This window comes from Struthio camelus, chromosome 20 (assembly GCF_040807025.1).
Source record: "Struthio camelus isolate bStrCam1 chromosome 20, bStrCam1.hap1, whole genome shotgun sequence".
In the NCBI taxonomy this organism is placed as follows: domain Eukaryota; kingdom Metazoa; phylum Chordata; class Aves; order Struthioniformes; family Struthionidae; genus Struthio; species Struthio camelus.
Window position 1 is genome coordinate 7158951 of NC_090961.1, and position 24738 is coordinate 7183688.

Genomic DNA, 24738 nt, shown 5'->3' on the forward strand with positions numbered 1-24738 from the left:
CCTGAGTTTTAGCTGATGAGGTATTTTGTCCTCTCCTTTCTTAGTTCAGTTCTAAGCACTTCATTAAAACTCAGTGCCAAACAAACAGCATCCAACTAGCACCTTTCATGTTTCACAGCCTGCTCACATTTCCTGTCACTGAAGCAGCACCAAAATCCCTGTGCTCAGTCTTCTGCAAAGGAAGCAAGGGAAGGCAAGAGAAATACCTTTCCCATACAGGAAACTGCACAGGAACTCAAACTGTCTTTGAAAGTTATGGGCTAAAGCAACATTCTCTATAAACAGTCAATGAGGAAAAAGGTATCTGTCAGCATTTTCAGCTGAAAGGGGAAAAACGTAGTGCATAGGGTAAACAGACAGGTAGGAAACATGCTAAGACAATTTGTTACTAGTAGTTGGCTGAAGGCACTATTTCTATGGGAAAAGGCAGTTTTCCCCACTGACTTCAGTCCCTATCCCTTTTGTAGGGAGGGAGAACACAACCTGCATGTGGAAAACCCAAGCAATTTTACAGGACTGAGCAGACAATACTCCAACACTTACCTGTTTTCAACAACGTACACTTTCAGCCATTTGTTAAAGCGATAGTGAAAAAATATGTACGGCAGTACAGGTAGCCCAACCTTGTCATCAAGTAGTAGTTTTCATTGTCATACAGCTACTTTTTCCTTCTTCATAAAGGTTTCAATACAAAAGGGCTCATGTGATGGGCAAAGACCAAAAAAACCCGCCCAAAAACAAAAACCAAATAACAATCCTATACAATAGCAGGAATTATTAGCATCCATCTTCTGAAAAGTGAGACCTTCAAAGGCTATGTGCCTTTGTATACAGAAAACTTGGAAGAAAGCAGACATGAAAAGGAAAACGTAAATTAAAAGTTAAAACTTTTATTTTGTTAAAGTGTCCAGTCTTACAAGTCTTTCAGAGAAAACAATAGCAGCCTAAGGTGGAGGTGCTGTTGATCAGCTGCCCAAACATAATCCCACACAGAGTGAATGTCACAATTCTGAAATGCTACACCAAGTTGCAGGTCTCAGATGCCAAATCACATCCCTGCTAGTACACTTACAAAAGTAGAGTGAACAATGTTTAAGCCATGAGAAGAGTCCTCATTAAATGGACACATTTGTCAGCTGTAAAAGATGACTCAGATCCATTAGCCCTCTTCTCATTAGGTTTCCTCAAGGAAAAAATTCCCCCATTGTTCAAGAAACTTCCTTTAAAGGAGAGGAGGGAAGGGAAGGGTATTTCCAGAAATCCCAATCCTTTCTTTGTGCGAATTCTATTTCGCCTTAAGTATTGGGGTCCAGTATTCAAGTATAGCTGCTTTTGAAAGGGGATTTCAGAGGTGAGATTTGTGGAGAATTTCACACTGCCAAAGCAGTTTAATGGTGCCACTGGAGCTGGAGAGATGGAGGGGAAAAAGGTCCAAGTCCAACAGTGTTCTTGTCCAATCCAAGTTCTGCTTCACGCACTGTTAGAATGCGGGTAGGACAAAAAGCTCATTCTCTTTTGGCACATGTAGTGTTTAGTAAAGCTACAGGATCCACTGTGTGTCCAACAGTGGAAGAAGGTATTTGTCATTTTAAATGCAATGAGGAAAGAAAATTAAACTGAGGCTTAAGTGATAATTCTACTAGTCAGCATTCATTCAGCCTTACCTTAAGTAACATTTCAGAGTAGACGATGCTACTGTTTAAGGTACGACATTTTGTTCTTCAGCAAGAAGAGTCACACCAACAGCTGAGAACTCTCTCCATGGTTGAAAGGAAAAGAATCTGAGGGAACAGCTGCCTTCAGGCAGAGACTATTATAAATATACTAGAAGGAGCGAGGGTCTCAGTGGGGAAGTTATCTTAATGTATCTCTAGAGAAGGCACGCCAGCTATTAATGAAGAAATATTACCCTTCCTCTGAAGGAAGGCTTAACAAAAGTTTCAAGAGAACTCTAAACAGGCAAGTCCCTCTCCAAAGTGGAAGTGAAAAAATGGCTTGAAAAGGAAACGTCAGAGCTGTTGACCCAATATTTGAGCCTCCTCCACCCCTGCCATATACCTCATCCTTTGCAAAGGATGTTACTTTCAGAATTCCTAGAATCATTTTAGAACAAAAAAAGACCTCAGTGTTGTTCAGCAAAGAAAGCTACTTAACACTATTTATGGTAATAAACACCAAGAACTTGCTTCAATTAAAATGAAGCAAGCTAAATGGAGTGTATAAGTGGCAATAAAAAAGTGAGGTAGGACATTCTCAGGAAGTGACAATACCAAAGAACAGCACATCATGACAGACAACTGTAACAGCTATGTAATAATTCAGACTGGCAGAGTAAATTAATTCCAGCTGCTGAATTAACTGGGGACCAAATGGTAAATTCAGAAAAAGACACTGAAAACAGGAAAAACTTCAGCTAACATTCCAGTGCATAGTTTCAGAGATACAGCAAGATTTAACACCTTAATCAGTTGGTATCCCTTGCCTTATAGTTAGTTCAAATCTATTAGTTGCAACCTATTGTGTATCAGGACATTTAGCATGAAAGGTGGAATCCCATTTTACTAGCCTTGGTTCCTAACATGAGGTTAGTGTGCTTGTGATCTACAGGGGCCCCAAGGATTTGTTCAGCTCAGCAGTGCTGCTACAGAAACTGTTTTTAATTCAAGTTGTTTTACAGTTTAGCAGCTAATAGATGATCTGGCTTGCTACCATGATAGTCCTTTGAAAGGAGAGTCCAGAAAACAAGACACTGACCAGACTGCTGATTGTCTGCTTGAGTAGAACAATCCTCCTGCCCTTCTCCCCCCACTCCATGCAGAGATCAGTGTCAGGAAAACTAAGCCTCAGTATGATAGTGACTAAAGGAAGAAATAACAGATCAATTGAATACTTGCAAATAAGGGAGGACTGTTGATGTAAATTCATCCTGCAAAGATTGAGCAATCCAGACAGTATGGGAAGTGAGGAGTGACTCACTCTGCTGTGGGTTGAATTTGTAGGAGACCTGTGCAGTAAACATGCTCAGGAGCTCAATTTTGACCTTATCCTTGAAAGTTTCAAGCTTCTTCCATCTCATGATAGGACTGATACTCTGCAATCAGTATCTATTTGGGGGAAGAGGAAGAAACATAGCAAGAGTAAAACGTATATAGCACTTTCTCGCAGAGTAGCAATGTATTTTTGTACTTGTGTTTCCAGTGCAACAAGTTATCAGACTGCTCCTTCCAGTCTTGCCACACAGGAAGCTATCTCTAGCTTTAGCAGCCGCTGTTGAAGTATTTGAGCTTGGAATATTTGAAGAGCAGCAAAAAGCTAGTGTTTCCATGCATGGTCAATACTGACCTGTCTCACAATTGCTCTGTAGAACTCTGTCAGGCCTAGGGCAGTCTCTACTCAGCAAGCTAGCAGGAGTAAAGCTCTATTATTTGTAGGAGTCAGAAATAGTCTCTCACCTCTAGCAAAATAGCCTACCATCTGCTTGACCTGTGTAGCTCAGCGCTGAATGCATAGCGGTTCAGGAGACTTGCAAGCTTCTAGAAGCACTAGGGCATACTTTCAGGAGCTGCTTATAGAAACCTCTAAGCTAGCTGCATAAAGTTAGTTGTATGATTAAGAACACATCTAGAAGCAAGAGCCAGAGCACTCATCTACAGTGATCTAGGCCTACAGGAGAAACCTCTGCTCCTGTAAGCTAGGTTAAAATTCCTCGAGGTGTGCTGCCCCTTTCAGCCCTGCCTACATTAAAATACATGTTGCATTATAACCAGATTACCCAATGGCCTTGAACACAGTATAATTATTATCAGAGTTCAAGCCTCTACTCAGTTGTCACCACTCTCCAGCACTTTCATCTGGCACAGATTAAGGAAAAGACATTTCTTTCACCATCCAAACCACCCCTAGGCCCACCATGAGGAACTGGATGGAAAGCAGTCTTACTGTACCTAAGCCTGAAGCCTTCTTTACTTAAGCAGCATTAAGTCCACCTAGCCATTTCTGTCTTGTGTTGATCCAAAATACTAGTACAAATGGAATGTGTCCAACTCAAGCAGCATCAGCATCAACACTTCCAAACCCCAGTGATTGCTCTGATACAATACATTTTTGAATACCTTTTTTCCTCATCCTTTTACCAGTGGCCCCAACTCTAATAAAAATCTCAATGCACTAACCCTGTTAGGAGCAGGCACAAGGGTTTTTACAGTACCTTGCCTGCTAGATAAATAAATTTATTATTCTGTTGGACTGTTTAAACTTTATGATGAATGGACTAAGGAAGGCAGAATTTACATCGCTTAAAAGCAGCTTTATAAACAGATTTCCTAGACTTTAATGTAGCTTTATTTAAGCATCTGAACATTAACAAATCCAGAGCCCAGTTAACATTGTCCATGGTTTCAGCATGTTTAGTGTGTAAATTTCATATATTACATCTGATGAAGCAAGCCATAGTGTGTCCTATTGCCCAAACATCCAAGGATACCCAAGATTTGGTAAGCCAGGACTCCAACTGGCAGCTTGCAGGGAACCAGCCTGGGGATGGCTGCCACCTTCCCCTTTATAACTCATGGGAGGCCTCCAAACACTTCATGCCTCAGCTTGCAGCACTCCCACCTCAGAGCCAACCTGTTGGCTTAATGAGGAGTATTGCAACCTGGACCTGCAGGTCCATGAGCCCCCTCTTCCTTTGGAGGGAAAAAGAAGGCAGATTTAGGGTGTTCTGTTGGCATCCTTTAACCACCCCACCTTGAGGACATGATTATCAGTAGCTATTAGACAGTTATCTACCTCTGTCAATGCAGAAGAGGTTTTGGTCAGACTATATCAAACAAGTCAGACTTGTTTCAAACTGCTCTGTCCCAGGAATCTAGAGGAGCTCAGTCCATAAAGGATTCTCCTATTGCTCCTTAGCACTGGGTGAAGAGGGGAGGAAATAGGAAGACAGGTTTCCTTTCCAGCACCAAGTTCAATCAGCATTAGCCTCTTATTTAGGAGAAGAGGTGTAACAGGAACTGACAGCCATTCAAGTGAAAAAGACAACAGAAAAGATCAAGCAGCTCTGTAGATTGCTTTCATGAAAGATACTGGCAAAGCATCTAACAACTTAAAGGGGGAGGAGGCGGTGCAGAGGACACCTGAGCATTCCTCTTTACTATAAACACCAACCCCAGGAGAGACCCTGATGCACTGGCCTAGTCACATCCTTATATTTGATACATGACAAAATACCAAGAACTTAAAAGTAGTTTTAAAAACTTTAAAAGCCAAGATCTTGAAGCAACTTGATGCTTCTGGCAGAGTAAATTAGACAGCCTTACTGCTTTTAATCCAGATCTTATCTTCCATTTGAACTACAACCACCCATTTCACAAAAAACAGAACATATACAAGCCTGTTCTGGATAAAGCTCTGGAAATATCTCAGTCAGTGCCTCCAGCACAAATGTTTGGAGAAATATGCTACGTGATCTACTTGTCAGTACAACTGACCTGAAGCTGTTAAAATAGTGCAATCTCAAATGAGCAGTGGACATCAGGGGGTTTTGGTTCTTTGCCTAGGGGCAGAGGGGAAGGTGTGGAATACAAGGGGGAAAAGACAATTAGTAACAAAAAGGGATCCTGCATCCAAGCTGATGTTTGACATAAATTTACCCCACCCAAAATCCCAATGCCAGCATCTAGATAAAAATCAGCTGTCTGTATCCCATCTCACCCCACTGTGGGGCCTCACTGACTGAACTGCTGACTTAGGAGGAACAGTATTAGGTGTCACCAAGATTGAGGTTCAAGAGGTTTCCTGAACTCTTGGTCTTTACTTGCAGGACACTGAACACTCAGTCTCTGACTATTATGAGCCCCACTTGGGGTGATGCAGCAATCAAACATATTTTTGCCTCTAGTTAGAGGCCATTTCCCTTTACCAGCACCATCTACCTCACCCTACTACCTGTCCAGAAGAACAGCAGCACCTCTTATTCCTACTGGCCCTTGCTCAGGAGCCACCCAATCTGTCTTGATGCTCTTCCTGATCCCAAGCTTCCCCCATCCTGCATCTCAGGCAAGAATCAGCCTCCTTCAGAGCCATGTTTGTTCAGGGACTCCTTGGCTAGTCTGGTAGTTGCTGGAGGGAGGGGGAAGGGGAAGACGTTGGGAAAAGGGGACTGGAATGGCCTTTTGTTTCCTTCTAGTTGGTCAGAGGTTTCTCCCCTCCTTTCAGGGGCTCAGGCTTGTTCCTTGTCTGCCCTCCACAGCCGCTCCTTGACCTCCAAAGGTAAAGTGTTGAATAGGTCCTCCTCCACAACAAGCCCACTGCGCTTCAGCAGAGGACATTCTCCCAGCTCCACTGGCAGGCACTCCAAGCGGTTTCCCCGCAGCTCTATCTGCGATAGATTTGTCAGCTCCCCAACCCGGGATGGGAGTGACTGCAGCACATTGTTCCCTAGGTTCAAGGTCCTCAGCTTCTTGCACTGGAAGAGCTCTGGTGGGAGACTCTCAATCTGAAAAGAGAAAAATCAAATCACAGGCAAAGTCACCAGCAAACAGGACACGTTCACAAGAAAGAGACAAACCCACACAATGCTTCAAGACATACAGAGCACTACTTTTCAGTCATCTGCTTCTTTCTTAAGAGAGTTCCTACTTTCCACCAGAAGGACTGTTCCCAAAAATCACTAGTTTAAATAAAAGTCACTAGTTCAAGAGATAACATATATTCATGTTAAGGCCTTTTAATAGTCCACTCCTCCTTCCAGTGAATTTCACGGAATACACCACAGTTAAGGTTCAATAAACACTAGGCTATGAACTAGATGCATCCATTCAGGATGCTTCTTAGTTCAAAGTTTCACCACGAAGGCTATCATTTCTCTTTAAACACAACGGCACCCTTTTCTAACTTGAATTATGCAATGATATCAGTCACTGCTAAATTAGACCATAGTTCATTCTGAATGAGATGGAGTCCAGGGAAAAGCCAAGATAATGAGACAAGACCAATTACGGACAATTCAATCATTGTTATTTGTATATCAAGTGTTATGCAAACAGCAACATGCAATTAAACAATCACAGACTCTTGAAAATAACAGCTATTTAAGGGACAAGGATTGGTTTAGGAAGGAAACAGCATGCTAGAATATGGCCTGCTTTCCAGAATGGTACGCTGGACCAGCCAACTCCAGAAGCATCTGTGTGCTAAGACCACTGTGCTAGCAGAGGACAATCGAGATGTTTCCCAGCCTTGGGAAACGCCAGGCTACCAGCCCATGTGTTTCCCACTGTCACTGGGAGTAACCAGGCTGTCAGATCCCTAAAGGTAATTGCCTGTCCATGCCTGGGCAGGCTGCAATAAGAGCAGCTTAACTATTTCACTGGGTCCTCACCATCTTTTGTTTCGGAACACACTGGAACACAGGCTGCTCCAGCCTTCCTGTTGCATTAGTGTCTTTGCACAGAGAAATGGGTGGTGCCACAGGGTGCTGCAGAAAAACGGAGCTGCCTCAAACTCCTTTTCATCCAACAAAGGCTCCACCCCAAGACTGCTGAGGATACACTGCAGATTAACCCTCAGGAAGCTGTGTTAGGGAGGCTGCCAGAAGACAAACGGTACAGAATCATGCAAGTTCTGAACAGTATCTTAAGACAGTCTTTAAAGCTCCCTCCACTTTGCTCAGGGCCATCCTCAGAAACTGCCCGCATCAGCCACACTTGCCTCGAGAAAAAAAAATATTGGCTTTTAACCTAACATGAAATATGGGCCATACCAGGAGGTTTACCAGTGTTTAACACACCCATATGAACAGATGCACAGCCACATAGCCTGCTAGTGCTGGGAAAACTGACTGAACAGCTATTAAGTTGACTGGCTGCTGCTTGTCTGCTCAGCTACTCTTCAATGGTGCAAAACAGACTTGGAACTTTAGATATTAACTTTAAAATGCTGATTGGAGTTCCAGAACCCTATTTAATACTGAACTGCATCAGAAATTAAGCGTTGGATTAGAGAGTGCTTCCCTCATGTAAAGCCAAACAGTACTGGAGGCTGCTTTGTTTGCCTCTGACAGGCAACTTGACAGCATTCAGTTATGGATACAGCTTGCCAGTAGCAGTAAGGGTCTTGATTTATGGCAATGAAAGCTAGGACTGCTCAGAGGCAGTTGCTGCATATTCCCAGAAGGCCTCACAAGCCACTAATCGGATCTGGCTGCTCTTTGTACAATTATATTAGAGCCTTTTGCAACCTCAGGTGGTAAACAAAAAACAAATATCTTGTTATCACATTTCTAGCAGAAGAGCCTCCCAGGAATTTGCAGACAGAATGAATACAAACTTCAATGAGACATTCAGCTTAACGCACAGACTGAGTTGTGACACATGGTAGAGGTCTCCTTAATGCCAAACACAGGAACCAAGGTGCAGGAAACAATCCTCAGATACAGTTTGCTTTAAAATAAACCCCACACAAGCCAAGAAACCACTCCTGCAGTGGTTAGACAGCACACCTGATCATCTCTTCACAGAAGGGACCTCTAGGGATCATCTAGTCCAACCCCCCTGCTCAAGCAGGGTCACCTGGAGCACGTTACCCAGGATTGTGTCCAGATGACTTTTGACTATCTCCAGGGAGGGAGACTAACTTCTAGATCCCTTCTAACTGTTGTCCTGCTTTCAAAGTGCAAGAACTTAACCCAGCTGGGATTACCCAAGAAAACCCATAGCCACAATTTACACATTTCAAGGTGCCATCCTATTCCCTACTCTGGAAGTCAGGGCATTGCCACAGCACACAAATTCACCTGACTGCCAATTAACACACCAGGTGTAGTTCACTCTATACTGAATAACGACACTGCAGAAGACAGTTTTGCTCTCTCCAAATTCACTCTTGTAGAACTAGACAATGCATCTTAGACATGATAGTTTAAGAACATTTTTGTAAGTCTGCCTGTACGCAGCTTCTCAGAATGTGTTTGAGACTGAACTACAGGAGTATTCCCCACAAATGCACAGTACTATATACAACCACGTGAGCCAGACACACATTGCCTAGACGGCCACCATTATGGTGTTCGTACACAGCTCAAGTATATAAGCGCGTACTACTAGATTGAGACTACAGTTTCTCAGACCTCTCTTTTAAGCCTAAAGCCAGTATCAAAGTAGAGAATATAAACTTTCACTGCAGAGAAACAACAGCGAAAGGATTTATGAAGCATCCTCCAGAGTGCCACTTAACAGCTGTTTCGCTGTTAAGAGAGGAAATGGTACAGAACAAGGGGTGTTTGAAAAATAGAATTGCCCTTGGAGTTACTTGCAATGTTTCACCTTAGATAAGCTTTTGTTTCTCTTTGAAGGTGAAAAGCAAGGCTGGAGTATTTCACACTCCATTGTAGCATGTTTAATCACACAGATTACAGAAGTGCCAGGGTTACTTCTACTCACACAAGCAACTCTCAGCTCCCTGCTCTCTTACCCTGTTGGCTGTCACAGCTAAGTTCTGCAGATTTTGAAGAAGTCCAATGTCAGCCGGTATGGAAGTCAAGTTGTTGTGGCTAAGATCTAAATACCGAAGTTTCCGGCAATAGAAAAGCTGGGTGGGGATCTTCTCTATCTTGTTACGATTCAGGTAAAGGCGCTCTAAATTGGTGAGGTTGCCTATTTGCATGGGGATGTAGGCAATGTGGTTGTACCACAATTTAAGGCAAGTGAGACGATGCAAATGCTGGAAGCTGATGATTTCTTCAATGGTCTTGAGGTTATTGTCCTTCAGGTCTATCTCCTGGAGGTTGTGGAGGCTGAAGATGGAATGAGGAATGCGTTCCAAGTCACAACGGATCAACTCCAGCTCTGTCAGGTTGACCATTTTCTTAAGGCTGTTCAGGACAATGAGCTTGGTGCCTTCGTTGTTGATGGATAACTTCTGAAGATGCACACCAACGTCTGTCACCACCTGTGGCAGCTTAGTGAGGTTACTCTTGAGCCTCAACACCTTCAGCCTCTTCAGCTCCCTCAAGCCATCTATCACAATGTACCGGTTGTTTTCAGCACTCAGATTCCCTGTCAGATGAAGCTCCTCTAGTGTCTTCAGGCTATAAATCCAAAGAGGAATCTCCTTGATGTCTGTGAACTTGATGTGGAGAGATTTCAAATTCTCCCTCAAGAAGGCAAGAGCTGGAGCCTCAATTTTGGCAGCTGTATGGTAGAGCCACAGCTCCTTAAGGCTGGTGAGCTGGGCAATGCTCGGGGGAATAGTGACATCAGGGATAAGCTCCAGTTTCAAGACCTCCAGCTCAATGAGGTCAAAGACTGTGTCGGGTATGCCGCTCAACATGAAGAGATGCAACTCCAGCTTATCCTGGGAGTTCTTGGTGATCCTCTGGCGCAGCTTCTCCAAAGTCCACTCATTGTTAAGGTTCAGCTGCCGCAGTTTGTTCTCACTCACCTCTGACAGAAAGACAGCAAAGCGCTTGGAGTACAGGGGGTCATACTGGTCAATCAGGTGCAGCATAAAAGCAAAGTCATTTTTCACATCAGGAATATCACTGTAGCTGCTCTCCTCCCGGATGGACTCAAAGGAATATTTCTTAAGCGATCGCCTCAGCATCCACCAGAGCGTATACATGCAGATCAAGCCATAGACTATCACTAAGCTTATGTAGAAAGATGCCAAGATTTTGAAGAGAGTGGCCAGAGGATGAGCACAGCGGTACATCCGGTAGCCAGTCAAGCTCTCAATGTCCACTTTACAGTCAACATCAAATGTTATGTTGTTGACATAGTAGACAGTATAGCAGATGATCAGAATGAATTTGATCACTTTGATGATAGTTTGTCTCATGTAGAGGCGGTATACTATGTCTCCTTCTTCCACATGCGTGCGGAACTTCTTCACTTTCTCAAACAATGCTTTGGCCTGTTCCCCTTCCTTCTTGTCCAAGACACCTGTCTCAGATCTGTCCACAATGCCTTGCTCGATTCGAGACTTTGTTCTTTGCAACATGGGAACAGTGGCTTCCACATCCTCACTGACCGTGGAGGATTTCTTGTCCATGGAGCCATTCATTTTCCCAAAGGCTGGTTTGGTATCGCTCTCTTCCACCACTGTCTCAGATAGTGCCCTCGTTGTCCATGGAGAGTCAAAACACTTCAGCAGAATAGACACAAAATGCTCCAGCTTGGAGCTGGTCCTTGGGAATTTGAACCAGAAGTTGCTACAAGCCAGGAAAATGAGAGTATGTAGCAGCACTAGATAAGGAAAATACTTGGCAAACCAGTGAAGGCGGTTCTCATAACACACAGCATCCACATAGTTATACTGGTGCCGGTCCAAATCGTATCGGATCCCTGTAGGCCCTGCATCAGTAGAGGGAACAAGACTAGAGTTATAGTAAGTACGCTCTGGGGTTACAGCTGTCCAACCTCTGATCGAGTCATTGCAAGCGTCTTTGGTTATCCATTTACAGGGCAAACAAATCATTTTATCCTGGGTGACCTGAAGCGTCCCTCCAAACACAGCAATCATGAGCATCACTATGGAAATGTAGTCCGTGAAGACATCCCACCATGGCTTCAGGATGCGGTATGCTGGCTGAGTGTCAGCAAAGTAGCGCAGTTCAGTGACTGGAATCATGGCTCACCTGAAAAGAAACCAGAAGAAGGCATTACTGGCTTAATAAAACATGAGCCCTCTTGAAAAGTGGAGGAAAATAGTTTAAGTCTGGCACAGCAAGACTGGAATTAGGACAGTTGGAGACAAAGGAATGAGGCTACCTGGTGAGCAATTTGTTACAGCTGAGGCTGTGAAGTTAAGTTTGTTGTCTTCTTCCCTGACAGATGGGCTCTGTCACAAGCCATCAGAACTGGCACCTCTCATTAGCAGTCTGTGGGATAGAAGACATTCACACTTAAGGAAAGCTCCCAAGATGGGCTTAAACTGTCCTGCCAGGCTGGTATTTGGAAGTTTCCCCTGCTATTGTATCCAGGGATTATATTTCAGAGATGAAGGAATTTGCCAGAGTTGTTAGAAAAGACCAAATTCACGCACAGCAGAACATACCTATCCTGAGCTTTACTGTTTTACAGAGCTAGAAAATAATTCCACATTGACGTTGCTCTCAAACTGCAGAGTTGAAGGTGAAGATTTACCTGCACTATAGCTGCATGTCCTAGAGCTACTTCACTGATACACTTCAACATCACATGGGATAAAACAAGCTTTAAAGCAAAACACTAAATACAGTTATCTAATATGCTGCCTCTGCCTTCCATGTAAGGAGTTTTGGCTTTTCCCCCTTTACGTTAATTCTCCAAAGAGAAATTAGTTTCTTGTCCTGTCATAGATCCGATACTGAAATCCTGCAACCTCTGCTCTCTTCTTTCTTGCTCCTATCTACTTCAGAAGTATAGGAAGGGGGAGACAAACTTAAAATGAGATCAACTTCCCTGGCCAACCACTCCCACCTTCCAAGAGTTCACTCCAACTGGGATTTAAGCCTCACGAGGGAGCTCAAAAGGTTCTGGGAAGCAGAGACCTTATGGCAGGACTTGTTTTTTTCCCTTCAGCAATTCAGACTTCCAGGTAGAACTTTAAGCATCTTCTTCTACAAACTGGAGAAAGCCTGGAAACCTGACTGATCCACAGATAACTGAGCTCACAAAGTTTCCCCCAGATCTGCCAGGCAACACAAGCCAAGACCATGAAGCCACTGTGATTAGAACAAGTTACAGCAAAAAGCAATATCACATCACGCTTGCTAGCAAAGTTCAGGAATAGGACCAGGACTAATCTTTCAGTCATTTTGAGAAGCCCACCAACTCAACTCTAACAGAGCAAGTGCCAAGCTAACACTTGGGCAGCCAGTACTGACAAGTCTTAGGGGACTGCAGGCTTGAAAGCAGACTTTTGGTATACCACTGCCTAGTAAGAAGGTTTCCTTGACAAATAGGGTGCCCACACTGTCTGCTTTTGTGGAATTTAAGTCTGTATTTAAAATGAACTTCCAGCAGAGAACTACAAAGGAAGCCCTTCCCAATATGAATTCAAAAAGCAACACATTCCCTAGAGGCTAGGTACAGAACTCTGCTCCCTGCTTTGCTGCTTACAACAATAGATGGTAAAATGCCAAGTTGGACTTTATGCTACTCGGGAAGGCTGCAAGCAGCTAGAAAGCAGTAGACAAAAAGATGACAGCCATCCCTAAGGAACCATTTGCCCTTCTGCCCATCCAGTTCCAATACTATATTAGTCCATTACAAGACACTGATTGGGGTGATTTTCTCCACGCTTTTTTGGAGAAAGGAATTTTGAAAGACAATCAGGCAATGTTTGTTTTGGAAGTTCAGTAAGACAAGGCATAAGAATAACTAGATCTATCTATTTATCAGCCAGTCAACTCACACAATCTTGGCACAGCATGCAGAAGCAAGGGATGAAAATAGCTATATACAGCACTGTCAGAAACAACTGTCATCTTGTTGGACCAGAGCTGCAGAGGACTAGGCACGCCAGCCACTTTGTTATGCAGAATGGGCTGCATTGATCAGATTAGGACAAGAGGACTACACATTCACAGCAACAGGAAAGAACAGGCAAAACAATCAACAGCACCTGAGCTGCTAGAATGAGAGAGAGAGGCATGACTGGCTCTGTTGCTAGCTTGCTGCAAGGCCCTCAGCAAGGAACTGTTTGCCTCAGCCTTCTTGTCTGAAGACACCCATCGTATGGGGATAGAGTCCATTTGCAAGACAGCTTTGGGAAGTGCTGCCTGTACATACTACAAAAATACTAAATCCAGGATAAAAAGGGTTTCATAAGTTTTCCTTACTCCCCCTGCACACCATGACAGTTAGAATGAAGTTGGATGTTAAAGGATCTCTAAACTACAGTTCCTGGTAACATATGCCCTCAGTTTGTCCACGTAGACAAGAAGATTCAGAGTCAAAACACATTTTATACCTAGATTTTCTGCTGGACAGTCTATAGCTCTCACAGAGGCTTTTAATCATTACTAACAGAAGTCTTGCACTATCCCAGTCCCTTTACCCATCTATTCCATCCCTCCCCACAAGCACTTTTAAGAAGTCCTACTGCACCAGGCCAGGAGAACAAGGCTGAAATAATTCACAGAGGATCCAGGAATTAAGCTCATCTTCTGAAGGGTTTGAGAGCCAGAACAGGATTGTTAACATGCTGCTGCCCCACAAGAAAAGAAAATCCAAAGCAAAACACACACAGCCCTCCCTGTTACCCTATGAATACCCTCCACCATAAACAGGCTGACAGAGAGAAGCCCTGCTCTTTCACAGTCCATATAAGAGAAAACTTAGAAAGCCCGGCAACAGGAGAACACCAAAAGCTGCTGCAGACATCTGCTCGAACAGTTAACTCTGACACAGCTCAGATTCCCAAACCCACCTGTGTCTATATCAATCTACCAGATTCATATAGAGGATCCTATTCCTCTTTTCCTTGCAGGAACATGCAGCGAGAACACCGATGATGTACATGGAAAAGAATTGCTCCCTATGTCAACTCTTTACTCTTCCTACCCTACTCTGAGAGGAAAAATACATATGTATTTTTTATATTTTCACCTCCTTTCTTCTCTTGTCCAGATACTGCTTTTCCCCAGAGATCCTTCTTACTCTTTGCTCCCTCTAGTACTTCATCACCCCGAGTAGGGAAACTTTTGCAGGAATTGTTAAGCCCTTCCTAGTCACCTCCTCGTAGGCTTATGAAATAGGGAAGACATCTTTTCAGGCACTGGGGCCTCATGGCTAAGGCCAAGGCCTTTTCAGACTGAAGCTGCAGTGCTCCCATGTTAGTTTTGCCCAGTCCAGGAAATGTTATTTCTTCTGTCAATGAGCTAACTACAAAGCATTCACTCCAATTTGTATCTCAAGATGACTAAAAAGGAAACCCACAACAAGTGAGTGTGGCAGGCCCACCAATTTTTTTTTTTTTTTTTAAATTTACGCCAGTCACATGGGGCAGGAAAACTCCCTTTACATTATGCACCTACAAGAAAGCTAACAAATCACCCCTCTGAATATGTTCAGCCTGTCCCATGCTATAGTCTATTAACGCTCAATGTCAGCAATTAAGACTCCAGCAGGGTGGAGCAGGAAATCTCTGCCTTTCAGTAACAATGACAAGGTCACTAAAGGAAGAAAAGGACATTCATAGCAAGTCCCCACTCCTCTTGGCAGCAGTGGAAACACTATTCAGGTCAGAGGTGAAGAGCAATAAAACTAGGGCTCACCTTACAGAAGCTCTACCATGTAGCCTCATGGAAGGCTGAGCACAGAATGCATGAACTGAGTGGGACAGACCGCAAAGCAGATAGGTAAGCGGTTTGCTAGAGAGGCCTATCCAGAGACTAGGCTGTGACACATCAGCTCTCATGTTACATAGCTAGAGAACTTCCCATGTTAAGACTAACACGTTAAGGCTGCCCTCACATGCACACCACAGTCATGCAAAACAGTCTCTCAGCATTTTTCATGATGCTTCAGAGAGTCCCAACAACCTCAGCATGCAGTGAAGGATTTTATGGACAGGTACAGCCATAACTGGGAAAGCAGCACAGTGTCAGAACAGGCTTAGTGAAACAGGAGCTGAGCCCCTTCACATATCTCCAGCTGCAGACATTTCCAGTTTGAGCTCACTAACTACACTAAACTCTGCCATTTGTTAACTCTGCCCCATGGGAGGCATCAATAATGATATTATGAAAGAACGTTTCATTCAGGCCTAAAGGCAAGTTGATTTCACCAAACTTGCATAAACTGATAGGTAGAACATCTGTGCCTCAAGCCCTGACAACTTATCAGAAGGATAAAGTAGTAAGTTTTCCAGCTGCAGCAGTATAATTTAACAGGCAAGCTTGAGGTACTGCACACTAAAGAAAAATCTAACAATTGTGCATCTGCCTCAGAGGTGTTTTAGCTTTGCTATCCACAGTGCTTTCCCAGCTACCACACAATTCCCAGAGCAATTCTTCACCCCCCATCAAGGGATGACTTTACCTTTAAAGGTTCAGCCACAAAGTAGCACTACTACTTTGAGTACAATTCTTACCAACACAGAACCCAGCAGGACAGTCTGCAGCAACAGCATCTCAGACTCTTATAAATAAAGAGTCACATGCTAAAGCTGTGCTGTCATACAGCAGGACTGCCGATATACTATCAACCCAGCCCATAAATGCACCCTCTTAAAGCCTCTGCAAGGCCCACATTCCACATTTAGACACCATATATCTCTTCAGATTCATCTGGGTCCAAGTTTATATCCCACCATGGATTCTTCTTGCCAGACAGTCTCAAGAGCAGCAGAGCCCATTTAATAAGAGCAAGCTAGGCTAGCGCGACCATCTCTGCATCAGCCTACTGGGCACTTACCTACCTCTGTGGCAGAGCCTCACCACTCATGCTAAACAGGCTGAGAAGAAATGGCAGTTTCAGACTTAAGTAACCAGCCTGCCAAACCTACCCAGACTTCAGCCAACCATGAGCATCACCAAGTGCTACTCCCATGTTACACTAGACACCTGGAAGAGAAAGATAATCACTTACATTACAAGAGGGACACCCTGAGCATACCACACCTAAACAGTAAAATCAGTCAGAAGCAAGATTGAACATACCTGGCTGCCGAGACCTCATACAGCAGCATTTATCTGGCAAGATAAAGACTGACAGAGCTGAGAGCAGCAATCCTTTCCATAAAGTTCAGAACCTCTGTAATCATTTTAGAAGTTCGGGTAGTAACAGAGCAACTGCTGCAGGAGCACAAATATTTTCTAGTTCAGACAACACAATTCCTCTATCCAAAGCCACCCATTCTAGACAAGAGACAAATGATTTACTGCTAAGACACCTAGATGAGCTAGGCTTTAAGTTCCTGTCTGCAACTGCAGATGAGCATATCCAGCTAGGGACAAACAGAAGCAGCACCTTTGGTTTCGCTGGCTAGTTTGTCAGCTTTACTCATCATTTACCAAACACTTTATCTGGTCTCCTCTCCTCCTCCTTACTTCCTTCTGCTGGCCATTCTGTTACTAATGGAGCTATTGGCGAAACAGGACTACATCGAAGGTCTCATGACATGCCCAAGGACGTCCTAAGTTTCCATACCTTACTTCCAGGACCTTCCTAAAATCAGGGAAGTCCTTACCTTTAGCAGCATGCAGCTTCCAAGTGAGGCAATCTTGCAATGTGGTTTGAAGTAAACAGACAAGGATGCATTGCAGGTTGGACACTTGCAACTCTTTAGTTCCCATTATAATTATTCTTAGTTCTTTGTCTTTCTTCTCAGCTTGTATGCTGAGAAACAGATGTGCAACAATGCTGACAGAATTTCTTACCTTTCAGAAGCCCAGAGAGGAAAGGAGTTGTTCATGTGCTGACAGCATCAGAGGTAGATAGGGAAAAGAAAAGCCTTGATGCTCTTAAGACTAGAGTCCTGACTACTGACAAGCTACAACACGTTACAAGAAGCCTTCAACAGAGCAGAGCTTCCTTCTCCAGCATGCTGCCACCTGAAATCCTAAAGGAGGGCAGAACAGACCTCTTTCTTTGAGCATCAGGAAACAAAAGCTTTGCAGGTCAGAAATGGGCTTGGCAATTTCTACATCTCCTCCCCCATGTTTCTTAGGCCCAAAAGGGAAGGGGGGGGAAAAAAAAGAGAGAGAGAGATTGAACCATGGAGCTGCTTCCAGGCAGCTCTCAGAAAAGCTTCCAAGCAGAGGGACAGCCACTGGAAGAAAGAAGATGGAATAAAACTCAGCAACTTTGTCCTTTGCTATTTAGAAGTAAACAGCAATGAAGCCAGGAGCCAGAGAGGTCTGACCAGCAAACTCACATCCTTACATTAGGCGCTTTTTTTTTCTCTCCTTTCTCCAAAAAAGGAAAACCCTGCTGGGGGATAAAGTGTCTTCTGAGGTGAAGAAGTGACCATGTTCAGTCTAAATAGTGGATGAAATAGTGGAACAGTGGCTGCCAACATCACTTCATTCTTCACTTAGTGGGATAGTCTGTGAACTCAATGTTAACAGCAAAGCAAGTTGGTTTTCCCACAACCATGCACTGACTGCATGCAGCATTCGGCCCCACCCAAACCACAAGACACAGCAGGATGGAGTAAGACTCAGTAAGACTGAGTAACAACATTTTCATTCAAGCTCATGAAAAGAAATAATCCCACCTACGCTACAGATAGTACTTGCTTAAGCATCTTAATAGCCACCCCTTAGAACACTCTTCCTTTCCGGAAGGAAAATTGACAGCCCATTCTTGTCTTAATAGCCTACTGCAACAGCACCAGGTTGCTATCACACAAAGGCTGTCCTAGCAAGTACAGGCAAGAACATCCACACTATCAGAACCACCCATGCTGGAGACCTAGGTTGGCTTGCCCCACTTTCTGGCTTCTGACAGCACTTTCCCCAGCTGCTAAGAACTGAATGGAGTCTGAAGTTATCAGAATCATTGAAAATTGGAGCAGGGACCCATGTCAGCCTGACAGCTATGTCGTTATCAGATGACTCCCTACAAAGATGCAAACCAGAGAAAAACATCTGTGTCAGCTTATAAGTTATGAATGTACATGGTCACAGGCTTCCAATTCAAGATTAATTTCTTCTCTGCGATAGAAAAAATGCTTCACGGACAGGGCATCACAGCTTGTCTTAGAAAAATACACCTGCCTTATTCCAACAGGACACCAAGAAACACTTCCTCTTACTAATATTAAAGTGATTGAAGTAACTGTTAGTAACTACTGAAGCTAAGAGACAGCAATAGCATTAGCTTGGAATAGCCAGAATAGCTTCAGGCCCCTCCTCAGTTCCTGGAGGAGGCTATTCAACATTACACTCCAGCACTGAGAAGAATCACACAAGACCAGGTAAACAACTGTTTTCAGCTTGGATTTTGTGCACATTGAGTCGCTCCAAGATCATCCATGCTTTAAAGCTTTGTTCACTTTGAGTCTACTGTCTTGCTTTCTTAATGTCTTGTTTGATACTTCAAAGCCCTGCTCTGTCCACCCTTTCTGTTTTTGGGAACACAGTTGTTTACCTTTCTTATTCCTCTCACTTCTCTCAATTGAATTTTCTTTCCTCTTAACCAGTTCATCATTTGGGTGTTGCCAGAATTGTTTTCAAGCTTGAGAAGACATCAACTATCAGCCCAGTAGTATTAGCCTCAGCCTGCCAAGGAAGAGGATATAAGCACATGTTCACTTATTTATCCCATGCCCTATAAGCCTTGCACCTTCAGGACCACGAGCTCCAAAACAGCAATGTCCAATGTACTGTAAAAGCAATGACTAGCTTCCAGTTTAGAACATTTTCTGACTGCCTTAGCCAATTTATAAGGGATGAATCGGCTAAGGTTTGATCTAGCCGAGACTTTAAAGGAAAGCTAGATAACCAAGTCCAGTACCACAGCTTTACTACACGCAAAGGTAGACTGTAGCTAGGAGAAACAGCCTGCAAATTTGTCAAAGTAAGAGCCATGTGAACTGCCAAGGTAATTTTATAATCAAGCATTAGCAATATTTAGCACACAAGGAGAAGGAAGCACTATTCAGTCATGACCCCACTGCCAAAATAGTTTTTTATTTCAAATGCAGCTCAGTAGCAGCAAGAGCCACGTACAACCCAACTACATCAACCAGATTTCAAGCTACAATACAAAACACATGCACCATCAACAATTTAAGGAAAAAGCTGCTTGGAAGCTTTCAAGATAGCCTATTCAAACCACGTAAGGTTAGGCAGTTACACTCACATTCAGGAGCACAGTGCATATGTTAAACTGAGGCTAATTCTCAAAACACTTAGAAACATGCAGGGAGGAGGCTCACTACATTGCAACCGAGTATATTTATGTTTAATCATTACCAACAGCTAAGCATCCCCTATATTAAGGGGCCCCCCACAACACACACAAACCCTCCCCTCTATGCTCCACCACCACTCCCGGACTTTGCTGCTCTGTTCTCTAGATACCAGTTAGGCTAAATTTAACACCAGAAGCGAGTTTCTCTTCTCCTTTAAATACTCCACCAAACAAAATCCTCCCTCAAAATGTGGAAGAGTTACATGGCAGCCTCTGTAATTAAGCCTGCCCTGATCAAACAATAACTTACACTTTTGAACTCTGCTGCTTATATTTGAAAAACCCCACACCACAGAGCTCCCTGAACCACAGACCATCTCTCTCCTCCAACATTTACTAGAATGTAATTAATCCAAAGGATTCAATAAGTCATAACCGGAAGGCTTCAGGTGCTCCCCATTTCAAATGGAAATATTAAGTTAAGACTCTGCTTCGGCTCTGTTTTAAGGAACTATTTATATACTTTATCTTTGATCTACAGGAAAAAAGTTAAGATTTTCAAATCAGTATGGAAAACAAGGAATCGGTGAACTGCTAGAATGCCACCTAAAGCATTAGTTACACAAGCCTTAGGGATACTTATATTCTGGAAGCAACACACTGCACCTCTAGCTGCTCCGATACAGCCAATCTAGACAGCACTTCTCATGGTAGAGATGAGCAGGGAATTCTGCAATACCTTTTATCACTACCCTAATAGAAAACCAAGGAGAAATGGAGTTTCTTGCAACTGGTTTCTGACATTGCCTAATCAACACCCACATGGGAGATTAGTCAGTACATTCCTTTAAGTGCACGATGAAAAATTGTCTAGGAGCTGCCTATACAGCAATGCTAACATTGAGCTGCAGGAAAAGGAAGAACATCCACTGAACTGAACACTGCTTGCTACTTCTCAAGCGTACTCCTTTTACACAGCAGTCACCAGCCCATTTACTGAGCTGCAAGCAGCTTTCAAGTACCTACTGTTTAGTGCAATGAGAAGAATGAATTTATGCAGCCAGGAGTTAGACGTACATACAAACGTAACAGTTAAGTTCTACTTTGTAGAGCGCTCAGTACCTTGTTTCTTCCCCCCTTCCCCATCCTCAAGCAGTGACTAAGGGCTTACAAGTTTTATTAGCCCACCAAAACTCCCCACATCACCCTCTGATCAACCACCTTTCTTCTTTGCTCCTTATCAGTCATCTCATCATCCCCTTGTGCTTTGCAACTACATTCGAGTAGTATCCCAGCAATTCCTCTGCTTTATCAATCCTCTCAAGAGCTGGCCTGTAGCCCTTACCCTGCAGCTGGGTTCTGCTATCTGCACTTCAGTCCTCTGTGCTGGAAGAGGATGACGTCCCTGTGTGCTGGATCCTGAGTGGGTGCTGAAACGTTGCATTCCCCACACGCCATGGGAACAGCTTCCCTAAAATGAAACAGAACTTATCAGCAAAGAAGGGAGAGCCAAAGAGACCACGTGACACAAGAGCTTGAGAAAGGATATCCAAGATGTAAAGAACAACTCAGAGGGTCACCGGAAACCATGAAGGGATCCCCTCAGAACTAGAGGGACCAGTTACAAACTCCGAGAACTAAAACTCCTAGAAGGAAGGATTCACCAACATCTGTTATTCCAGAAATATCAAAAAGCAGGTACTGCAGACCCAGCTGAAGGAGACACTGAATGCTACCATTATACTAAGCCTGAACTGGTAAAGCCAGATTAACCTCTTGAAAGGGAGAGCAGAAATTTTTAGAGGAGGAAAGGAATTACACAGCTCTACTACCTACTTTCTAGCCTGACAACTTTGAAATTAGAGGAGGAAAGGAATTACACAGCCCTACTACCTACTTTCTAGCCTGACAACTTTGAAATTACTTCGAATGCTACTGTCTGAAGTCTTTCTAAAGAGGTAGATCTTCCTTACCACTTCGGAGTCAGGCAACTGACCCCTTTCTTCTCTACACATATCTATCAGTATGCTCTTTCTGATACGGTTGCAGTGGAACACCATCAACAAGAATCATAACCATATTTTTGCTTTTTCCTGCCTGTTAGCATGGGAGAGCAGACAAGGGAGCAGATCAGGGCTCTGGGAGACCGCCCAACCACTGGGCCTCCTAGCTATGCGGGAAAGGACTGTAGGGAGCTTTTAGTCAAGAAGAGAGAAAGCAGCATCGGAAGAGGCATCAGCAGAGAAGCCACAGCGATGAAGATGCGCAATCCAAGAACACGTTCCTCCTAATCGCAGAGTTACCGTTAGGGCTGACGGACTTCGAAGGGATCCCCAGGCCCTTACACCAAAGGGTCTCTGGCTCAGCTGCGGCAGAGGACACGCCGAAAGGAGGGGAGCCCCTGACGGCCTCAGCACCGGCCCCAACCCACGGCACCTGGCCGCCACCCCTGCGCACCAGCCCCACCGCCTGCCCACAAACCACCTCAGACCTCGGGGGGAAGAAAAAACACTCTCTGTGGAAAAAAAGCTGGGGGGGGAGAAAAAAATACACACACCTGCCAGCAGACTCTGCTCCCAGCACAAGTACAGGACTTCTCCCCCTCACCATGGGGCTCGGCCAGCCGGGGGGGGGGGGGGGCACCCAGGCAGGGTGGCCCTGCCCGGCCCCACAAGAGCCGGGGTGTGTGTAGGGGGGGTCGCGCTCGTTCCTCCCCCGGCCCCGGCAGGAGCGGCGGAGGAAGCGAACCGCTGCCCAATTAGTCAGCGCATCCTCCCCGCCCGCCCGCTGAGCCCCTGCCTTCACCTCAGCGCGGCGGCGGCGCCCCCAGCTGAGGGGAGGGCGGCGGGAGACGCGCCGCAGTGCCGCAGCCCCCCCGCCCGCCGCGGCCACCTCCGCCGCCAGCACCTACCTGGCCGCGCCGCGCCGGCCACCTCGGCCCCCTCCCTCCTTCCTTCCCTCCCTCACACCGGCTCCGGCTCCTTTTGTTCGCTCCTGACCGCCCCGCCCCGGAACTGACCTCACCCGCCCGGCATAGCGGCCATCAGCCGCCGCTAGTGAGGAGGAAGGCGGGGAGGAGGGCGGACCGGCGCCGCCATTTTTGTATAGGGCACAATCGCGAGAGGGGAGGGGAATTTATAGTGATGGAGGGGATAATGGAGGGAGGGGGGAGAAGTGGGGGGGGCGGTGAGGGCGATGGCGCCATCTTTGCGCAGGGCAAGGCGCAAATCGGTGAGGGTCTTAAAGCGGCCGCCGCCGTTTGTGCCTCCACCCAGGAGAGCCGAAGGGGCCTGCGTGCTTTCACCTGCTGTGGCAGGACAGCAATGTTTTGGAGTCCGCAAATGCTTGTTTTTCACCAAAAAAAAAAAAAAAAGAGATTTACCTCTTCGATAAAGTTTATTATATATATTATTCTATATTAGATACAATAATCGGCCCCTTCCCGTCCACCGAAAACGTGCCAGCGAGGCCGGCGGGCGCAGGCTGGGGGTTTCCCCGAGCTGGACCCGGGACGCACAGCAAGCGCAGGCTCGTCCGAAACGTCACAGCGGTCGCGTTACTGACGGCCCAAAAAACTCACCTTAGCCCCTTCCTTGCCTCCTAAATGGCTAAAATTAGCTACGCTCCACGGCCGTGTCCTGCGGAAGAGGGCATGGTACGCAGTCCGGGCCGGATTACCCTGCACGCCCCTTGGACGCACACTGACACCGTTGCAAACCTGTTTTACTGCTTTTTTTTTTTTTTTTTCCTTAAGAACCAACCTGCTTGCAATTTTAGCAGTGGAATATTTTGCAAACGCCGTTCCGTTTTTTTTTTTTTTTTCCCCTCTAACTAACAGTTCGCCAAGCTAAGGCGGTTTAAAAATACAGCATTTGTTGCCCTTGCATCAGGAATAGGATCCCGGCGGTGCGCTGAGGTTCCCTCCAGCAGTTATTTTGTGTTATCTGAAAAGGCGGCTGATTCACTAATGCTTATTTTCATTTGGCTGACTCATCCGAGGGCGCCGGGCAGCAGCGTTTCTTTAAAAAATTCATAAAGGATAATTCAAAGGCATTCATTATATTGTCATTAGCGTCCAAGAGGCAGCTCTGAGTGGTTAAGCGCAGCCAGTTTTAACTCGTGCGTACCAGGGCTCCCAGCTATAGTAAAGCAGGCGTATCCGCGGCTTTCTAGGAAGGCTACAGGTCGTGGCATCGTGCTGCAGCCGTCAGCGCGGGACCCGCAGCAGGGCAACCGCCCTCGCCCCTGCCCGAGGACACAGCTGTGGGCACCAACCAGTCCATGCTACAGGTTTTTTTCTTTAAACACAGCGTTAAGAAGAGGAAGAACTGTTCGTGTCCAGATTTTTTTTTTTTTTTTTTTCTCAGTCGAGGTGACCCGAAGAAAAGGAGGGTCTTCAGTTTCCTTGAGTTTTATGGTACACGCTTTGGGAAGGTCAAACAGCACCCTTGCCTTCCCACGTCCTCCCAGCGGGCCCACGCGCGTCGCCCAGCAAAGCCTTCTGCCGCGTTTCAAGGGGACGCTAAGGTGGCGTTACAGGCCCCGGCTGAACCAAAGGCGTCCCTCTCTCCTTCCTGCCCATCCCTTCGTCTCTGCCCACATCTCTGCTTCCTTGCAGCGGCCCTCGCCCTCGGACCCTGCCCTCCGCCAGCTCAGGCCCTGACTCGACAGACGCCGTCGCTTCGCTGCCAGGTTAGCAAGTTAAGCCAGCTCAGCTCGGGGTTAAACAACAACCACGGCTGGCGCAAGCCTGGGGGAGGGAGTCTTCCTTCTGAGTGTTTATTTCGGCGTTCGCATTAAACAGATGCCTAAAAAGCAAAAGCGTTTGCGCCTGCTTGCACAGAAATCCCCCCGGCCGCGTCAGCGGCGGGGATGCCGCGGCTCGGGACCCGGC

The 24738-nt window shown here is 45.3% G+C and overlaps 1 protein-coding gene across 5 annotated transcripts; it reads right to left on the reverse strand.

Annotated features, from left to right (window-relative positions):
• Positions 1-870: 870 nt before the first annotated feature.
• Positions 871-22854, reverse strand: LRRC8A (leucine rich repeat containing 8 VRAC subunit A). 5 transcript variants are annotated; one of them, XM_068914664.1, is made up of 6 exons: positions 22756-22841; positions 21190-21315; positions 16492-16549; positions 11769-11878; positions 9472-11635; positions 871-6496 (listed from the first exon to the last, which is right to left on the reverse strand). In XM_068914664.1, exons 5-6 carry the CDS (start codon positions 11626-11628, stop codon positions 6221-6223), a joined length of 2433 nt encoding a protein of 810 aa, XP_068770765.1. In that variant the 5' UTR covers positions 11629-11635; positions 11769-11878; positions 16492-16549; positions 21190-21315; positions 22756-22841; the 3' UTR covers positions 871-6220. The 5 variants fall into 5 exon arrangements, with proteins under 5 accessions (XP_068770765.1, XP_068770764.1, XP_068770763.1 ...); XM_068914663.1 differs by lacking the exon at positions 16492-16549; XM_068914662.1 differs by lacking the exons at positions 11769-11878; positions 16492-16549 and having other exon boundaries at positions 22756-22854.
• Positions 22855-24738: the final 1884 nt, after the last annotated feature.